The 21,583-nt window shown below is 40.5% G+C and overlaps 1 protein-coding gene across 1 annotated transcript in view; it reads left to right on the forward strand.

Moving 5' to 3' along the window:
• rraga (Ras-related GTP binding A) overlaps positions 1–21,148 on the forward strand; it is a 30,482-nt gene extending 9,334 nt beyond the window's left edge. The window contains exons 4-11 of the mRNA XM_060927581.1: positions 9,630–9,696; positions 9,817–10,039; positions 10,423–10,518; positions 12,753–12,875; positions 13,007–13,098; positions 13,199–13,314; positions 13,467–13,591; positions 20,599–21,148. Coding sequence (XP_060783564.1) covers positions 9,630–9,696; positions 9,817–10,039; positions 10,423–10,518; positions 12,753–12,875; positions 13,007–13,098; positions 13,199–13,314; positions 13,467–13,570 — 821 coding nt within the window. The 3' untranslated portion in view covers positions 13,571–13,591; positions 20,599–21,148. The remainder of the gene's footprint in view (positions 1–9,629; positions 9,697–9,816; positions 10,040–10,422; positions 10,519–12,752; positions 12,876–13,006; positions 13,099–13,198; positions 13,315–13,466; positions 13,592–20,598) is intronic.
• The last annotated feature ends 435 nt before the right edge of the window (positions 21,149–21,583 follow it).

A 21,583-nucleotide genomic window follows, 5' to 3' on the forward strand; every position in this document is an offset into this window, starting at 1 on the left:
ACATTTTGATATGTTATCTGTTCTATTGTGAATACAATATCAGTTTTTGAGATTTGTAAATTATTGCATTCCATTTTTATTTACAATTTGTACTTTGTCCCAACTTTTGGAATCGGGGTTGTAAATGATGTGATTTAAGTTTTATCTCAGATTTAATGCTAACTATGTCACAGGTAACCAGGCTCCATGGACAATGTGGGAAACACACCCAAGAGTCAACACATGCCTCGTTCCTAATATATGTTTGAAGCCATAACCAAAGATGCCAAGCATGGCAGGCCCAGTTGTAGAAAATCAAATTGGGTACAGAAAGGCTGCCCGTATCTGTAGGCAGTTGTAACAGTTTAAACCTCTGTCTGGGCTTCTTGCCTTGCCAAGTAAACTTTGAGACTGCCCTTTCCAAGTCCCTATTGACTTTCTTTGTTGGATAGATATATAGGAAGCATCTGCAAGGGGTATAATAGACGGGGAAGGGCATGCATTTTGATTAGACTAATTCGACCAAACAATGACAATGGTAAATTGTCATCGCTCAAAATCTCTCTTGACTGCTGCGCACACTGGGGCAAAATTAAGTTTCCACAACTCCCTCAAATCTGGAGAAATCTTAACTCCCAAGTATGTAAAACCAAAAACTGACCATCTAAAAGGGAAATCATCCAAAACATCAGTTATTCAAGGGCGCAAGAGGCATGGCTTCTGATTATCAAAACTAATTTTATATCCGGATATGGTGCTGAATTCATTTAATATGCTCATAATAGCTGGGATGGACGATTTGGGGGATGTCACAAACAAGATGACGTCATCAGCATACAGGGTGATTTTATGCTCCCTGGTACCCAGCTCAATTCCTCTCACATCAGCATGCAACCGTATAAGCTCTGCTAGTGGTTCCAAAGTAAAGGACTAAGTGGGCATCCCTGACGAACACCTCTAGCTACAGAAACACTCAGACTGAAGGCCATTGGTTATGACTGCAGCTTTAGGAGAGTGATTTATATAGTTCTAGTCCATTTAAGAAAGTCACCCCCAAGCCAAATCTCTGCATTATATCAAATAAGTAGTTCCATTTGACTCTGTTGAAGGCCTTTTCAGCATCAAGGGAGATAGCCAGAGCTTTCTGCTTCTTCTCAGTTGTAAACTGTACAATATTCAGTAGCCTCCTTACATTACTGAGGAAATGGTGCCCATGAATAAAACCAGTCTGATCAGGGTTTATAAGTACTGGGAGCAAGTCCTCCAAATGTCTCGCTAGAAGCCTGGAAAGTATCTTACGATCAACTGAAATTAAACTAATAGGTCTATAGGACCCACATTGGTCAGCTGGCTTGCCCTTCTTCAGAATAACAGATATATGGGCGAGATTTAAAGTAGGGGGGAGACAGCCCTTGTCAAAAGAATCCAAAAACATATCAGTTAGGGGGTTAACGAACACCTTACTAAAAGTCTTTTATAAAAATCAGGACCAAAACCATCTGGGCTGGGAGCCTTGCCCCCTTTGAGGTCATTGATAGTTTCTAGAGCTTCTTTGCAAATCGGTCTACTTAATTCTGCTTTTTGTTCAACAGACAAAGATGGCAATTCCATTCCATCCAGAAAGTTGGATCTGACTACTGAAGAGGATGTGCAGTCTGAGCTATAAAGTTCCTCATAGAATAACCTCATAACTTTTTATTTAGATCTGCTGATTTGAAGTGTCTAGACTCATGTTTATCTGTTAGACATGAAATCAAATTTGGCTCAGTTTTACCGCGTGCCAGCTGAGCAAGTAGCCTGCCAGGTTTATTGCCTGATTCAAATAACCTGTGTTTCGCAAAGAATATTTGTGTTTCTGCTTTGTGGGTTAACAGCTGATTTAGAGCAGATCGGGCTGCCCCTAACTGTTTTGCCAAGGAGATACTGTATATGAGCCTGAGCTGAGCCTCAAGGTCAAGCACAACCCTCTCAAGTTCCAATTGTTTTTTTAATGGCATCCTTCTCTGCTGAAGAGTATGATATATAATGGCCCCGCATATATATGCCTTGGCAGATTCCCATAGGGTAGAGGGACTAATGCCAGTATATTCAATGAAGCACCGTTTTTGTAGCAGAACAGGATTCAGTCGCCAGCATCTGCAGGTTGGGTCCCTATAGACCCTTTTCACGTGACGTCACGACAAACGCGGCCGCCATTTTGGACGTGTACTACCAGTAGTTTACCACAGCCAACATTGAGGAACGGCAGCAAAGAAAGTTTTTACTTTCAGCAAGACTTCCATCATGCCACTATATTGTTGTGCACCTGGATGTAGTAACCATCAACAAACAAGGCAAGGTTTATCATTTTATCGGATCCCGACGGAGAAGATGGATAGCGGCCATTAACAGGTTGGCGGCCCTCGGCATACCAACGCTTGTGTAGTGACCACTTTGTTGGAGGTAAGACGAATAAAATTAGCCAGAAAAGGCATTACACTGCTGTTAACATTCTGTGGCGGCGAGTGTGTAACCAAATAGGTTAAAATAACCCATTGTAACCTCTTTGTTCTTCTGTAATAGCTATTGTTGACTAGCTAATGTCAACAAGTAGCTGGTATGTTACTGTAGCAATGTTTACGTTCAGTCATTTGGATGACTGTTAAAACCTTTCGGTCTCAAGTTTTTCCTTTACTGTATTTACTAGTTTACTGTAATTATGATCCGGCAGCTATTTACAGGGGTGATAGCGTTCCGGCGCCGCGCCGGATTTCCGGCGTACCGTGTCTGGGGGAAAAAAAAAAATCTAGTTCGCCCATTGTCCTGTGCCATTCTGAGATGCGCAGGTAGACAGTAAAGGGAATTCGCATGATATGGAACTAGTGGGGAAAAAAGTGCCGTCACGGCACGAGTTAGACCCTCGGAGGGTCTAATTCGTGCCGTGACGGCACTTTTTCCCCACTAGTTCCATATCATGCGAATTCCCTTTACTGTCTATCTGCGCATCTCAGAATGGCACAGGACAATGGGCGAACTAGATTTTTTTTTTTTTTTTTCCCCCAGCTACGGTACGCCGGAAATCCGGCGCGGCGCCGGAACGCTATCACCCCTGTATTTATACCGGATCCAATGTAAATAGCTGCCGGAGCCAACGTCCAAGGTTCTGGAGCGCGCTCCGGCTTGCTCTCCCTCAAATTAAGCAGCGCACGCCGGCTTGCTCCCGGAGTGCTCCGGCCGAGGTTCCCCTCAAATTAAGCAGCACGCGCCGGCTTGCTCCCGGAGTGCTCCGGCCGAGGGTCCCCTCAAATTAAGCAGCGCGTGCCGGCTTGCTCCCGGAGTGCTCCGGCCGAGGTTCCGGAGCGCACTCCGGCCGAGGTTCCCCTCAAATTAAGCAGCGCGCGCCGGCTTGCTCCCGGAGTGCTCCGGCCGAGGTTCCCCTCAAATTAAGCAGCGCGCTCCGGCTTGCTCCGGACGTTGGCGTGTATGTGTATGGCGATGGGTTTTTAACGACATAGGTATACAGATCATGTGGGCCGAAGTCAGGTAAAGACGAGGGCTTTGTGTACTTCCGTACGTCAGTGAACAATCCTGGTGGAAGCAGGTAAACGTCGTTCTCTAAGCCTGCTAACCTCAATTTTTGCAAATATCTCTCCCTCTGCTCGCCCTGTAAATGCCCTACGTCGCTGGATAGTGAAGGTGTTTTCTGCATCTCGCTCCTTTTTCTTTTATGTTTTTCGTTTGTCGCCTTCCTCGCATTCAAACTGATTCGAGCCAAAGTCCACTACATGTCCAAAATGGCGGTCGCGTTTACGAAGGTCATGTGACTGAAAAGGGTCTATAAGGAGGGGAGATGGTTACAGCAATAGGAGAATAGTCAGAAATGGACTGAATACAAATTGTGCAATCTACTATCCTATTTAGGACCGACCTTGATGAGAAAAAGTAGTCTAAGGCCACACCAATTCAATTAGTTGGTTCTCTGAATCGCCCCTTGAAGAAAATGCAAAATGAAGGAAAAAAAAATCAAACTCCTGCCAACAGAAAAGGTCACGTGACATGAGATCACATGACGTCGAAAACCAATCAAATCGCCCCTTTCACTTTTGTTAAAGACTTGTGAAGTAGCCTACTCCTGGTCAAATCTTTTTTTTTTTTTTTTTCTGTGCATTGTAGATGTTCAATTGACTGTAATTCAATTGTTTATTTAGCCTATCTGTTTACTGGTTTGCCTGTATTGTTTGGTCTATTTCCACCGCTAATTTTACCATCAGAGCACATTTTTATTTCGCCCACTCGCTTCATATTTTTCCTGAAAAAATCCGAGAACCAACTAATTAAATTGGTGTGGCCTGATCTAGAAAAAACTTGGTTTGGGATAGAAAAAAAAAAGTGTAATCTTTATCCAAAGGGTGCAATGTTTTCCAGAGATCATACAAGTCTAAATCCTTAATTCAAGCAATTTGGTGCTCTTCCTTGATGGAGCAGAACAAGGAGGTGAAACATCAATGTTAGGGTTAAGTACACAGTTGAAGTCACCTCCTATGACCATGTATGAAGAGGAAAGTGAAGCCAGGTCTGAGAGAAGCTGCGGAAAAAAAGATGCTTCATAAGCAGTAGGGGCGTATATGCATCCAAAACCAACATGCTCGCCAATTAAATACCCAGACAGAAGTACATAGCGACCTTCTTTGTCAGTTATGGTTTTATCAAGGGTAAAAGGCAAGCTACGATGTAAAAGAACATCAACCCCTCTGCTTCTGGAGTTATGTGAAGAGTAAAACACCTGTCCCACCCAGCCCCTCCTCAATTTAGCATGTTCTAAATCAGGCAAGTGAGTCTCCTGAAGAAAAGCTAACTGACATTTCTCCCTTTTCAGGAAGGAGAGTATTTTCTGATGTTTGATAACATGATTGATGCCCTTCACATTAAGAGATGCAATTTTGATGTCACTCATTTAACTGTGTTGAGTACTGTGGAATTGGTATCTGAGTAAGAAGAAACCATAGGTAGATAGGTTGAAGATGAAATCAGATATAGCTTAATGGCAGGAGCATAATTCACAGAATTACTGAAAAATAATACAATGAATAAAGCTGTTTCTAAAGGTCCATCCCCAAACAATGGAATATATCCAAAAAAAAAACAAACCCCACCCAGAACAGAAAGAAAAAACAGCCATAACATGGCATTCAGTGACTTGGGACAAGTGAAGCTAAGAGGTGTCCCTCCATCAATAAGTGAGAACAAAACATAAGCAGAGGTAATTCCATTCCTGTAATGCACAATCCCCCCCCCCCCCCAAATCGGCCAATTGGCGCATTGAAAACCCCTTTCAGGATTAAAAAAGTAATTAAGCAATGCATGTAGGCTATAAGAAGAGAAATACTGTATGTAGCCCCATAACAAAAATCAGTCAAGTCAATTTCCTGACTTAAACAAAAATGGCACCACAAATGTAGACTAATTGCAATTACTTGCAAAGAAAAAATGAGGAATCTCCACAGTCTTTGAGCAAGTCCTTATATCCAGTAAATAGATTCGACTTGGACCAATATGAAAATAACAAACAAACAAACCAAAAAAAAAAAGGTAGCAAGTAGCCTACCAAAAAATAAAACTGGTGTCTTGCAGGCAAATTAAATTCGCAAACGCCATATAGAATGACATTCCTTATGGGCTAGCCTAGATGAGGATTGAAACAAAAGGGTAGCCTAAGTCGGTTCTACAATCAATAGCCTAGTAGTCAATCGGATCCAGACCTGGTCAGAAATTTGTCCGTATCTTTAGGAGACTTGAAGGAGTGGGCCTCGCCATTGAGGGTGGACCACAGAGTGGATGGATAGAGCATTTGGAACTGTATTCCTGTCTGGATAAGTTGTTCACATGTGGCGTTGAACTGGTGCCTAGCCTCCCTCACTCGAGATAAGTCCTGTCGGATGTAAGCCTTATTCCCCTGATAGATTTCGTTCTTTTCTCTGATGGCTGGAAGCAGCGCTCGAAACTAACGGTGTCCCGACGTCCCGGGGACCATAAAAAATGTCATCGGGACACAAAATTATTATATCTGGGACAATCCCGGGACAATGGAAAAAAATAGATCTAGAAAAAAAGTTCTACATTAATATTATTTACAAAGCCGTAAACCATACGTAGACATTCACCTAATTTGTCAATTTTAATTTTAAAACGTTAACAGCGAAAAATACATAGTAGCTACACTTTCGATGCACCTGCATCCGTAGGCTACAGAGCAGCGCATTCTGTTCTAGAATCTTCGGCCGGAGTCCGCATTATATGGACTTGGAATGGAATTGCTACCGCACACGCTGCGCCGACTCTTGCCAGAACAAAAATGCTGAAGTGGTTGAAGCGGACCGACCGCGGGGAAGAAACTGAAAGCCCAGACATAACGTCTCCGGGACCTTCAGGATCCAAAGTGTCATCGCCTGCTCTGCAGGCAACGCGAGCAACTGAATGAACTTAATGAACACTGTTAGACACGTTATAAAATACAACAGGAATGATGTGGCTGGATAACGGAAAAAATGGATAAAATGGATAACGGAAAGTTCATAAAATGGATAACGGAAAGTTCATAAAATGGATAACGGAAAGTTCATAAAATGGATAACGGAAAGTTCATAAAATGGATAACGGTAATGGTGAAAATTATAAGTTGGCCTTATAAGTGCCAACAGATATTCAAGGTATAAGTAGATGAAATGAACATAAAAGGAGTCTTATTTTCAACTAAAGTGTACTGCAGATGTAGGGAGTTGAAACATTTTCTGAATGAGCTAGTTGGCCCCTTTAAATAAACAGGTATCTATTCATACAGTGAGATCGCCAAAGTTTAATAAACTGAAAATGCAATAACTAATTTTGAAGTAGATGATGTATAGGACATGTGTCGCTTGTGTCTTGTGACTTATTGTAAAAATGATATAAAGGGTTCAAAATCGCATAGTTACAAATATAATAGTAACTTCATATGATAATATTAACCACTGGTTATTTCAGAGAGGAAAAAAATGGGGACACTATTGCTTCCATTCGGGACAATACAACACAGAATTTGGGACCACTGGGGGACACACAGAAAAAAAGTTAATTTCGAGCCCTGGCTGGAAGGATCTTCTGCTTGTCGTTGTAGTTGTGCAATTTTAGAATAACAAGTCTGACACAGTTTTTCTTTCGTGGCCCAAGGGCTCTGTGAGCTCCATCAACCTTTATAGACCCATGCTTTGTTTCCAAGCCCATTTCAGGTAGCCACGATTCAAAAAATTTGACTCCATGTCCCTTCCATACCTTCTTTGAGGCCAATGATGCGTAAATTGTCCCTGCGACTTCGGTTTTTAGTGTCTTCAGCTTGGTTGGTTAGGGACTTAACTTTTTGTTCAAGTTCGGCAACTTTACTCTCCAGAGAACTTGTACGATCATCACACTCTGAGATCCGACTCTCTGCATCTGTTATCCTATTGGTATTTTCTTTGATGCGGCCATTCAAACTGTGCAAGGAAGACTAACTCGGCGAATTTCAGCTCCATCAAGGCGCTAATCTTCTCCGTGACATTTTGAGCAATGGTGTTAGGAGCGCTGTCCTCAGCATTGCCATCATAGGCACCAGAATCAGGATTAGCCGACTGTGTTTTCTTGTCAATACGCGTTTTCCTTCTAGTAGTTTCTTGCTGGTTTGTGTTCCCTTCAGTTCCAGACATGCTTTCTGGTAAAATACTATAAATGCCTGTGGTTTAATCAGTTATAATTAAAGATTTTTGGCCTTTGGAGCAGGAGGGCAACAGAAACGAACCTCTCGCGCCAAATGCATCACGTGACCCGTACTTCTTGGTTTTAATAACTTGCTTGTTTGCTGTACACAAACATGGCAATAAGTTCTTGTTAATCAATCAGACTCCATTTTTGGATCGTTAATCCCTTTTGACTGAGAATGCCCTGCATGCATGGTTTGGCTTCTGGCACATCCATACAGTTTTAAATACAATAATTGCAATTAAAAACATATTGTTTTTATTGCATTTATTTAATTCCTGGGCTCCCATCTGTAACGGAGTGATGTTGCATTCTGTTAATACATTTTACAATGGCTTATTAGATTCTAATAGAACAGATGAGACAAAATAATTGGGGATCTTTTTTTTTTTTTTAATGGGCTCCGACTTGTTACAAGTATGAGTAGGTGGGCCTTAAAGTAGAAAATGTTGAGAACTCTGGTGTAACGCACTTAAAGGAAAGTGCTATTTGCCTACTCCCATATGCATGAGCTCACATCTGCCTAAGATTGGCTTGTGTTGCTGTAATTGATCTCCCTCTACCCCTCATTGAGACAGGCCAATTTTGGTCTCCTGGGCTTCTGGCCATGGATGGCTGTGGCATCATCAGGATTCGAACTTGGATCTCTGGATGATGGGGCGAATGTGATGTGGTTTAGTTTTATGTAACAGCATGTTACTGTTTCTGTAGGTTGTTACAGTTTATCCACAGGGATGTAATGGAAGTCTGAGAGCCAAATCGAGACGTGGTGATCAATGAAACATGCTTCATTGATGGTCATTGATACTGTACAATTTTCAGAGACAATTCTGTGACCTTGATATATATGTGTGTGTGTGTGTGTATATGTGTATGTGTGTAAAAAAATGTGTGAGTGAGAAATGAAATCTATTCACTTAGGACTTGCTTCATGGGGGGAGCTGGTGAGGGAATGGCTGTTTTATAGCTATAACATAAGGGATAAGAGGACTTGTCTGGCAGATGTTCTATAATATTGCATGTAACAATAAATAGTTAAAAAGCATTAACACAAGTAAATAAGAGACAAGTAGAACTCAACACCAATGGCGTCAGTAGGGATGCTTCTGCTGCCAACAAGCCAGATCCATCTTGTTACTAATTTTGTATGCCAGACACCACCTTTAAAATATCCTTCAAACAGGAAGTAAGCCATTGAAGAAATAATGAGGATAAATGTTTAGAGGATAAATCCTCTAAACATTCAACCACTCATTCTTGTTATATTGCATTGATGAGAAACTCAAACTGACAGGTGGACAACCTGAAAATATTATGCCTCCACTGCTTAGTGGTGGAGACCTGAAAATTGCAATGACTAGCTGATCACTGTGGTGTAAGTGGAATAGCAGTGCAAAAAGTAATCCACTTCATTTCTGATAACGACACAGGCGGTCATATTTATTCCTTACAATAATAAAATATTTTATGTACATTTGTAAGTGTGAAAATGTCTCTTATATGCTGAACACAAAAGTGTTCTTAAAGCACTGTTGCTGAACACGTGTGTCAAAAGGAAAGAAAATGGTCAAAACCTGTTTAGTTTTTGGCCATTTGCCAGAATTCAGATGGAGTGATATTTGGCAGGTTTTCTCTGACTTGCACAAGATAGAAAAACTCATGCATTTTAAGAATGAGGACAGAAAGGTATTGCACCATTATAAACTCCTGTTGTACCTGAACCTGCTTCAAAAACTGAAAACCCCACAGATGGAGTTCACAAATGTTGACAAAACAGTAGGTCACATCGCGAGCACCATTTGTGGACTCTATCTGTGGAGTTTTCAGTTTTGAAGCAGGTTCAGGTACAGCAGGAGTTTATAATGGTGCAATTAACCAAAGCATGGGAATTCTGTTTGCAGTTGATGTGGAGCACTCCCATGTGCGCTTTCTGGGCAATCTGGTGCTGAACCTGTGGGACTGTGGAGGGTGAGTGCCTTGATGCTGTTTGTCTGTTTCAAGATAATATGAAGACTACTTAGAAACATGAGATGTTCAGTATGCAGCCGCACAGTTTTCATTTATTTACTTGCAGATTTTTCTCTTTAGGCAGGATACCTTCATGGAGAACTATTTCACCAGTCAGAGAGATAACATCTTCCGGAACGTGGAGGTGCTGATATACGTGTTCGATGTGGAGAGCAGAGAGTTGGAGAAGGATATGCATTACTACCAGTCCTGTTTGGAAGCCATCCTTCAAAATTCACCTGATGCTAAAGTCTTCTGCTTGGTGCACAAAATGGACCTGGTTCAGGAAGATCAGAGAGATTTGGTTAGAAAGTTGTCTCTATAAATTGTAAAAATACCAGTAAGAATAATTTTAAAAATGTAACCGTGTAAAGGGGTAGTTATAAAATTTTAAACTCTACAAATGTTTCTTAAAAGATAAGTAAATTCCTAAAACCTAATATCTGATCTGCTTTCAATTTGATTGTGTTATGCAAGCAAAACAATGTTCTAAAGATACTGCAATCTCAGCATTATAATCAAAGTGTATTGTGACAGTTTATCACACTATTGTTATGGCATCATATTACCCAGTCCTAGCTATTTATCTCATGTTTATCACGGTCTTCAATGAACTTCGTGACATTATCAGCCTGTTTACTATCAATACAACTTTCTGAACATGTTTAATACTGTGTATTAATGCAGATCTTTAAAGAACGTGAGGAAGACCTGAAGAGGCTTTCCCGCCCACTGTTATGTACCTGCTTCAGAACCTCCATTTGGGATGAGACACTTTATAAGGTAACACTGTTTATCAGTGTGTAGTTCATGAATCAGAGTTGTAAGATCATGTGTTGGATTGAATGACTGTGATTTTTGAAGTTTGATCACTATAACATTTTAAACATGAGTGACTCATGTGAACTTGTGTATATAAACGGAGTTTTAATCAAAGTAAGGAAAATAATTGAAAACCTTTTGAATGTACCTGCAGCTGGTTTGGGATGAGTGGAAAGGAAATAAAAGCTCAGTTTTTGTCCGTGATGGTACACATTTGTCTTTAGTAAGCATATTAAATAATTGGACTACACAATTAATATACAACCCCAAATCCAAAAAAGTTGGGACAAAGTACAAATTGTAAATAAAAACGGAATGCAATGATGTGGAAGTTTCAAAATTCCATATTTTATTCAGAATAGAACATAGATGACATCAAATGTTTAAACTGAGAAAATGTATCATTTAAAGAGAAAAATTAGGTGATTTTTTTAAAAATTTCATGACAACACATCTCAAAAAAGTTGGGACAAGACCATGTTTACCACTGTGAGACATCCCCTTTTCTCTTTTATAACAGTCTGTAAACGTCTGGGGACTGAGGAGACAAGTTGCTCAAGTTTAGGGATAGGAATGTTAACCCATTCTTGTCTAATGTAGGATTCTAGTTGCTCAACTGTCTTGGGTCTTTTTTTTTTGTCGTATCTTCCGTTTTATGATGCGCCAAATGTTTTCTACGGGTGAAAGATCTGGACTGCAGGCTGGCCAGTTCAGTACCCGGACCCTTCTACGCAGCCATGATGCTGTAATTGATGCAGTATGTGGTTTGGCATTGTCATGTTGGAAAATGCAAGGTCTTCCTTGAAAGAGACGTCATCTGGATGGGAGCATATGTTGCTCTAGAATCTGGATATACCTTTCAGCATTGATGGTGTCTTTCCAGATGTGTAAGCTGCCCATGCCACATGCACTAATGCAACCCCATACCATCAGAGATGCAGGCTTCTGAACTGAGTGCTGATAACAACTTGGGTCGTCCTTCTCCTCTTTAGTCCGAATGACACGATGTCCCTGATTTCCATAAAGAACTTCAAATTTTGATTCGTCTGACCACAGAACAGTTTTCCACTTTGCCACAGTCCATTTTAAATGAGCCTTGTCCCAGAGAAGACGTCTGCGCTTCTGGATCATGTTTAGATACGGCTTCTTTGAACTATAGCATTTTAGCTGGCAACGGCGGATGGCGCGGTGAATTGTGTTCACAGATAATGTTCTCTGGAAATATTCCTGAGCCCATTTTGTGATTTTCCAATACAGAAGCATGCCTGTATGTGATGCAGTTCCGTCTAAGGGCCCGAAGATCACGGGCACCCAGTATGGTTTTCCGGCCTTGACCCTTACGCACAGATTCTTCCAGATTCTCTGAATCTTTTGATGATATTATGCACTGTAGATGATATGTTCAAACTCTTTGCAATTTTACACTGTCGAACTCCTTTCTGATATTGCTCCACTATTTGTCGGCGCAGAATTAGGGGGATTGGTGATCCTCTTCCCATCTTTACTTCTGAGAGCCGCTGCCACTCCAAGATGCTCTTTTTATACCCAGTCATGTTGATGACCTATTGCCAATTGACCTAATGAGTTGCAATTTGGTCCTCCAGCTGTTCCTTTTTTGTACCTTTAACTTTTCCAGCCTCTTATTGCCCCTGTCCCAACTTTTTGAGATGTGTTGCTGGCATGAAATTTCAAAATGTCTCACTTTCGACATTTGATATGTTGTCTATGTTCTACTGTGAATATAATATCAGTTTTTGAGATTTGTAAATTATTGCATTCCGTTTTTATTTACAATTTGTACTTTGTCCCAACTTTTTTGGAATCGGGGTTGCAAATGAACGTGCTTTGAAGGGATTTATTAGTCCCTGTCTGAGAACCACTGCTCTAGCAAAGTGTGTAGTGGGGGGTGTGTTTTTTTTTTTTTTTTTTAAATACAAGTTATCTATCAATCGATCGATCTATCTATCGATCGTGCACTTTATCATAGTCTTGCAGTATGCTGGAGCACAAACATCACATCAACAAAGCCTTTACTGCTAAGACAGTTAATCTATTGCTCCATTACATAAGCTTTTCCTGTACTGACTATTTTTGTTGCTTGCTTGCAGGTCTGCTGATTACCTGAGCTGTGAGCATGTATAATTAGACTGAGATGTCCACTACCTTTGTGTCATTATGATTGATTTTGTGTGCAGGCGTGGTCCAGCATTGTCTATCAGTTAATCCCAAATGTCCAGCAGCTCGAATCTAACTTGCGCAATTTTGCCCAGATCATTGAGGCAGATGAGGTTCTGCTTTTTGAAAGAGCCACCTTTCTGGTAAGTATGTATGGAGTCACAAAAAAAAAAAAAATCTGGTGAAAAGAGTCGTGTGTGTCTGTGACAGGCTAGCATGGAACCAGTGTTCTTTCACTTAAACTTCTTTCCTACATTTTGTCCTTACTTCTCAGGTGATCTCTCACTATCAGTGTAAGGAGCAACGAGATGCGCACCGCTTTGAGAAGATCAGCAACATTATTAAACAGTTTAAGTTGAGCTGCAGGTGTCTGCTTTGGCTTTTCATTCTTATTTGCTTTCACTGCAGCAAACACACACTAATGGTTTTGATACCAGACTCATTTAGTTTTTCTGTAATCCCACAGTAAATTGGCTGCTTCCTTCCAGAGCATGGAAGTGCGTAACTCCAACTTTGCTGCTTTTATTGATGTGTTCACCTCCAACACCTATGTCATGGTGATCATGTCTGACCCTTCCATACGTAAGTGAAAATCTGTTCACTTTGATTTAGACATTTTAAATCGCAAGTAATTTTTTTGTTTGTTGTGGTTGCAGCAATGGTAGAGTGCTAGGTTTTGGATTTAGTTATTCATTCTTTTCTCTTTCTCTATCCTGATTTTCTTCTGCATCTAGCCTCTGCTGCGACCCTCATCAACATTCGTAATGCCAGGAAGCATTTTGAAAAGCTGGAGAGGGTGGACGGCCCCAAGCACAGCTTGCACATGCGCATGCGTTAGACATCTAAACCCTCTCCTCAGGTAAGCCAATCGGAATATGCCATAATTAGTTTACTTTTCTGTGGATCAGCAACTATAGGCGGAGGTGCCATCATTTAGTTGTCACTTTTGTTAGTTTTTTTATTATTATTATTATTATTATTATTATTATTATTATTAAAATTATTATTTTAAATATCTTCCTACAGTGATGTGGGAGACACTAGAAAACTACATTTTCTGATTTTTCAGCTGAAGCTATGCTAAGACGGGAAATGATGCAGCATTTGCAGTGTCATTGCTGTAGGGCTACAACAACTAATCGACAAAATCGATAATCAAAAATAACTTCCTTATCAGTTAGTTGGAGTGTATTATGAAGCATGCTATGGAGTGCTAGGTCACGTCATCATAAAAACTAATTTGACATGTCTGCACACAAACTCCTTTACGGTGCGCTACTGATGGACTCGTGACAAGTTATTTAATGTAAGTCATTTTTGTGGGAATGTTAAACAGTTCTTGAACCCTCCATGCTAACTGTACTAATTTCTCTGACCTTACCTCTTTATCTGGCTGTATCACGTATTTAACTAATGAATGATTAGTCTGAGACAAACATTTTCTCGCTTCAAAATGCAACTCTTGTCCTGCAGTTTAGGGCAATGAGTAGCAAAGCTTTTTGAATCAAGTAACTTGTTGGGTTAAACTACTAACCTCATTTCCAGAAAAGTTGGGATATTTTCCAAAATGCATTAGAGATTTTTTTTTTTTGGGTCAATTCATGTGAACCCTTTTAATTTACCTGACAAAAGTACAAAGAAAAGATTTTCAGTAGTTTTACTGACCAACTTGACTGTGGTTTGTGAATATAGGCGAAATTAGAATTTGATACCTGCAACATACTTAAATAAATTAAATAAAAAGGTTGGGATAGAGGCATTATTACCATTGTTGTATTACCTTTCCTTTTAAAGCTAGACAGCCTTTTTAATTTCATGAAATTTGGTCATTATGATGTTTATTTCTGTAATAACTCAAACAGGCCATTCTGTGGCTGGGAAGTTATGTAATTTGAGGGGATTCCCTACCAAATATGCATGAAATTGCTCACTTTGCACAGTCAAGCAGACCGAGGAAGTCTGTGTGTGCATGCGCAGGTTTACCTTCTTTTTGGTTTTACGGCAGCTGGCCTCCAGTGTTTGCGTTACTGATAGATCATTTTGTCGCTAAACGAACAGCTGATCACACAGAGGTGCTCACTGACTGCCGACATTTGCTCGTTTGGTCCTGTTTCCTTTCCTTCGCAATATAATTCCCCCCCCCCCCCCCCCCCCCCCACTTTCCATTACTGTAGTTGGTCTTTTACGTTTCATTCGCACACTCATGTCCTCCATTTTTCTCTCTGATTTCAAATTTGTATCCCACAATGCCTTGCATGATTGGGGAAAGCCCACCATGTGATGCATGATGTAGTATCTTGAATTGGGTCATGCTGAAGCAGGAAAAAGTAGCAGAGAATTTTGGGCAACATGGCCCTAAATTCATTAATTGCTCTATTAAAAAATAACAATAAAATTGGAAGTCTGTGATTCAAATTCAGTAGCGTTCGGTCCACTAAACACAAAATAATTGGGTGTTGGGGAAAATTCGTTTTATGACTTGCACTTGAAAAATCTGAAACGCAGTCCACCTTTAACACTCTTTTTAATCATATGGGATCTGAGGATATTAATTGTTAGTTTTGCAATTGAAATTTGTTCTTGCTTGACAAGACTTCAGCTGCTCAACAGGAGTGACTTCTGAATTTACTTTGACTTGCACCTCTTTGCAGACAGTATGAACCCAAGATATTTCACTTCTTGTCTGGTCAACTTCATTTGTTAAAATGCATTCATTCTTGCTTTTCAAAAAAAGTTGGGATGTGGGCAATTTGAGGCTAGTAATGAGGTAAAACATTTCAATAACAGACATCCCAACCTGACCAAATTCATTTCAGGGAGGTCCCTCCCTCCCCCCTTTTGGGGAACGAACACCCCTTTTTTTTTTTTTTTTTAATTTATTTATTTGGGGGGAGCAAATGCATTGCCAGGGGGTACGGGGGTACTCCCCCAGAAATTTTTGGATTTGGTTGATTTCCTGCATTCTGGTGGATTTTGGGGGTGGCCTTTTGGAGATGAACAATACCTGAATTCACTCCGTTCACTCCGATTCATAGCTGACTCCCTTACTTGGGGACTTGGCGGACCCCAACCCATCAAATATGATAACTACAATGTGCCATATATTAAGCTCCTTACTGATTGAATCTGGACACCCTGCCCCCCATAAATAAGGAAGGATGACCAGGATAGATATTTCACCACAGAACATTGCTTTACTGCTTTTTTTTTTTTTTTTTTTTTTTTTTAAACTGACACTGCTTTATCATAACTGTGAAAGTTGAACACCATATCAGTTAAAAAAAAAAAATTGTACCATGTATTAATTTCCTGGGTTCCAGAAAATGGCTGGAGCAGCTGATGCTCTTCCTGCTCTATGCACTGACTGGCTGATAGGTTCGGGATGAAGCTTACTCTAGATTCCGTGAGATTGTATGTAACTTGTGGGCATCAGAGAGCTGCTATCAATATGCAGGAGACTCCCGGAACTTCCGGGAGACTTGGGATATCTGCCATAATATGATTTGAAACCAGTGATGTCAACAGGTGATTGTAATCATGATTTGGTACAAAATCAGTATCCAGGGAAGGCCTAGTCTTTGAGGAGCAAAGCTGGTCCAAAAACCTTCAGGTTGTTGTCAAATGTGTGAGGAAAATTATTGAAATATTGAAAAACGATCTTTGTCAAAGATATGAAGGGATTTGCATATTTCACCCTCAATAGTACATAACCTCATTAAACAATTCAAGGACTCTGGAGGAATTTTGACGCGTAAAGGGCAAGGATGGAAGCCTAAGCTGAACATCCATGATCTCTGATCCCTCAGGCGGCACTGCATTGAGAACTGTCATTCATTTATAGCTGATACAACCACATGGGCTCAGGATGACTTTGGCAAACCTTTGTCAAGCATTACAATACAGAGTTGCATCCACAAACACCAGGTAAAATTTTACTGTGCAGAAAGGAAGCCTTATGGTAACTGTGTCCAGAGGCACTGTTGACTTCTCTGGGTTCAGAGACATCTGGGATGGACCACCATATTGTGGTCAGACAAGTCAGTATTTTCAGGTCTGTTTTTGTAAGAAATTGACGCCATGTACTCCAAACCAAAGACGAAAAGGACCATCCAGACTGTTACTAGCAACAAATCCAAAAGCCAGGGTGTGTCATGGTATGGGGTTGTCGGTGCCTTTGGCAAAGGTAACTTATGTGATGGCAGCATTAATGCAGAAAAGTTAATTGAGATTTTGGAGCAACATGTGCTGCCTTCACGATGACCCCTTTGCCAGGGAGATTTCAACAAGACGATGCAAAACCGCATTCTGTACACATTACAAAAGCATGGCTGTGGAAGAAGTGAGTGCCAGTCCAGTCTGTCCCCAATACAGAATGTGGGGTGAATTTTGCAACAGAAAATGAGTGACCCCTATTGTTGCACACCTTAAGACCTGTTTGCTGGAAGAAATGGACAAAATAACACCCAAAATAATTCATTGCTTGGTGTCTTCAGTCCCTAAATATCTTAAGTGTTCGAAGGAATGGCAGCGTTACAAAGTTGTAAATGCTTCACCATCCCTATTTATTTATTTATTTATTTATTTATTTTAAGTAACGTGTTGCAAGAGTCAAAATTCAAGTGTTTATTTTTTGGGGGGAAAAAACAGCATGTCATAAGGTAAAACATCAAATGTTGTGCTGTATTGTTTTGAATGCAATATAAGTCAAAGATTACTTACAAATCGTTGTTTTCAGTTTTAATTTCAATTAACATACTGTCCCAACTTTTTCTGATTTTGGGGTTGTAGATTTGGAAAAATGCAACACAATGTAAATAATACAGCAGGTCTGTCACCATCAACATATCTTGTGTAATGGTGTCATTTGCCATATTGCTTTCTTGCCATATAAATTGTACATTTAGAAAGTATGTAAGTAAACATGTTTTGGGTTGTCCTGTGTACTCGTGTCCTGTCACAATTTCTATAGTGGGAGTGACTCATGTAATGTTTTCTAAATAATGAAGGAATGTATACTAGTGCATCTCAAACAATTAGAATATTGAAATTAATTTTTTCCCACAATTTATTTCAAAAAGGTAAACATTTCATATTCTGTATTCATTACACGTAAAGGGAAAATATTTCAAGCCTTTTTTGTTTTAATTTTGATTTACTGTGGCTTACAGCTCATAAATTGGAAATTCAGTATTTCAAATTATCAGAATATTTCCAAAGATCAATCAAAAAAGGATTTACAGTACAGAAATGTCCAATTTCTGAGAAGTATGTTTATACACTCAATACTTGGTTGGGGCTCCTTTACCACAAATTACTGCATCAATGCAAAGTCAGGTGTCTCTTCTAATCTTCGTCAGTGCTTCATAGATTCTCTGTGGGGTTCAGGCCAGACATGTTGGCTGGCCAGTCGGGTGCAGTAATATCATGGTTGGCAAACCATTTGGTAGTACTTGTGGGCAGGTGCCAAGTCCTGCTGGAAAAGGAAATCAGCATCTCCATAAAGCTTGCCAGCAGATGGAAGCATGAACTGCTCTAAAATCTCCTGGTAGATGGCTGCATTGACTTTGGACTTGAGATGACCTGGGACCCCAAATAATCACAGACTGCTCATCAATTTTCAATCAGTGAACAGTTTTTATAACTTTTTAACAAAACAGACTTCATGTTAAAACTATAATGAATTTCCTGGTTTTACAGTTATACTTTGACCCTATAGGACAGTTATAGAAACGAGTTATTTACAATCATGCTATCCATTATCACCCAAATAAGGATGGGGTTCCCTTTTGAGTCTGGTTCCTCTTGAAGTTTCTTCATGTCTTCTGAGGGTTTTTTTTTTCTCCTCCTTCTCTCCCTCCTTGCCACAGGCTTGCTCCTTGAGGATAAATTAAGGATAAAATTAGCTCCTGCTGAAAGGCTTTCTTTTTTTAATTTTCTGTAAAGCTGCTTTGTGACCATGTCTGCTGTTAAGCGTTATACAAATAAACTTGACTGTGGAAACTTCACACTAGGCTTCAAAGGCCCTGGATTCTGTGCCTCTCCACTCTTCCTCAAGACTGTAGGATCTTGATTTCCAAATGAAATGAAAAATTTACTTTTCATCTGTAAAGAGGACTTTGGACCACTGAGCAACAGTCCAGTTCTTTCTCTTCTTAGCCCAGGTAAGATGCTTCTGACATTGTCTCTGGTTCAGGAGTGGCTTGATATTAGGAATGTGCTCCCTTTTCTGAAGATGTCTGTGCATGATGGCTCTTGCTGCACGGACACCAGCCTCAGTTCACTCCTTGTGAAGCTCTCCCAAGTTCTTGAATCAACTTTTTTAACAGTCCCCTCAAGGCTGCGATCATCCCTGTTGCTTGTGCACCTTTTCCAGCCAGCCTCTTCAGCAACTACCTTCTGTGGCTTACCCTCTTTGTGGAGGGTATCAAATAGGGTGTTCACACGGCACATATTTGCATCGATGCTGCACCGATGTATTTTGTTGCGATATATCTTACACCGGTGTAAATTTTGTGCAGCGTTCACACGTCACAACCCTGCTTACTAGAGAGAAGCGTGTTAGCACCGGTGCAGCCCCGCTTGCGGTCACACGGCAGTTTCTGCGACCGTGTTATAGTAGCAAAAACTTTATTACTATCATTTCCTTTGATAGTAATAAAGTTTTGATATTTCCTTTTATTACTATCATTTCCTATCATTATTACTATCATTTCCGATAGTAATAATGCGGAAATGAAATATGCGCATGCGTGAAAATGTACTTCTTTTTCCCGGTTGTCATGGCATCACCAAGCGCCGGGAAAACAACGTGGATGAAGACACCAGTGTTGCCAGATATTGCTGACGTTTTCCAGCCCGAAATATGTTCAAATCCGCCAAAATGCACTTAAAACTGCCAAATCTGGCAACACTGGAAGACACGCAGTTATGTTGTTGTTGATATTCGCCATTTTGGAAGCGCAAAATACCAGGATGCAAGTTATGCAATGCCCGTATGTAATCAACTCTCCTCACGCGTAGCGAGTCTACCCCTGTAGCGTTCAGACGTCCCATTTTATATCGGTGCTGCCCCGCAAGCTAGCATTTACTCCGGAGTAAATTTCTTAAACCACCTCCCGAGCAGGGTTAGATTTGCACCGGTTTAAGCAGCTTTCAGGGGCTACACCGGTATAACTTTGTACCGTGTGAACGCTCTACCGGGGCAGCCCTGGTGCTACACCGGAGTAAAAGTTGCCGTGTGAACACCCCTAAAGATTCTCTTCTGGATGACTGAGAGATGCATGGTATTTATACTGTTTTACTCAAACTGTGTGGGGTGGGGTTTTTTCTCCCCTCCCCCACTGTAGGCTGTAATTATCAAAATTGCAAAATGCTTGAAACAGTTTACGTGTAATGAGTCGAATATATTAAATTTTCACTTTCTTAAATAACTGATGGGGAAATATTGAACTTTTCACAATATGCCAAGTGTTTGAAATGCACTAGTAATTGTCCTTTTGTACTCGATCTGTCCCCTCATGGAGCCAGATTTTAGCTGCTTCATTCCTTATGGTTGCCGTAATTGGATATTAATTGGTGCTTTTTAAAGCTGACTTTGAAAGGGGTGGTTCTCCCCTGCTCTGCACAATGCTGTGAGCAGAAAGGAAGTCTTCATGGTTATTTATGAAATATAAGAAAGGAAGGAGGCCTCAGGCTTAATATGAATTTTTGTCCTTACAATTATTCTCACACAAAAGCCTTCACTGAGGTCTTAGTCTAACGCATCAGAAAGGACCTTTTAAAACTTTTATTATTGTGTGCCATGGGGTACTTCTCAGTACATTTTCTGATTACTTGTTCTTTCTTTTTCTTCCCATGATCCACTAGAGGGCCTGCGTGCCAGGGAAATGGCACCCTGGGGAATTCCTCATATCTGCTGACTTCACTGCATCCAGGGTGGTTTTCTAGAGACTTTTGCCATTTTTTTAGATGAAACTTTGCCGTACCTTTTCCTTGGAAGACCTGAACATGAGGCTGGTTGGGATTGATGAGGAACTGGGTGTAATCATGGGAAAACAAGTGAGATGTTGGGTCATAAAAATTGACATTTTAAGGATGAGGCACATTTTAAATGTCCCTTAACATATGATCAGTGCCATACAGTAAGCTAAGTAATTTAGACTTGCACATCCCCCCCCCCCCCCCCCCCCCGGCCTTTTTTTGGTGTGTGGTGTTGTACAACTGCTGCCTGCACTGCAGCTTGAAACAATATGGTTTGTTCCAAAAAATGTTGTATGAAGAGAACAGAACCACATTCTTGTTCACTGACCATCTCAAAGGAAGCAAAAGTTCACATCCCTCCTTTTTCTGTGATGTTTATTTCCCTATTTATTTCTTGGTGATGGCAATGCAAATAAAAGCAAAGCAGTTAAACTCGGTGGGGTGTGGCTTTTGTTTTTATTTTTATTTATTTTTTACTTAAGTTAAAAATTTTTTTCCTTGGTTTTCCTTCTACATATGACGTCAAATATATTTCTAAGTGGGCCTGGGGTCACATCTGCATGGCGGAACTGCTTATTACCCTTTTAAGGACACCCAGTTTTATAAGGAAGCAGTGTGTACACTCACTTTTTCACTTGCTGATATCCTGGGAATTTCAAGTAATCATTCTTTACATGTGCAGTGAGCAGCAAAGCATATCAGAACACACCACATCAAACCTTGGAGTGGATGGGCTACAATAACCAAAAATCACATTGGGTTTCAGTCCTGTCATACAAGAATCTGAGGCAATCATATGCACAGATTTGCTGAAGCTGGACAACCAAAGACTGAAAGACACCTCCCCCCCCCCCCCCCCCCCCCCCAACCA

Source organism: Neoarius graeffei, chromosome 8 (genome assembly GCF_027579695.1).
Source record: "Neoarius graeffei isolate fNeoGra1 chromosome 8, fNeoGra1.pri, whole genome shotgun sequence".
Classification (NCBI taxonomy): Eukaryota; Metazoa; Chordata; class Actinopteri; order Siluriformes; family Ariidae; genus Neoarius; species Neoarius graeffei.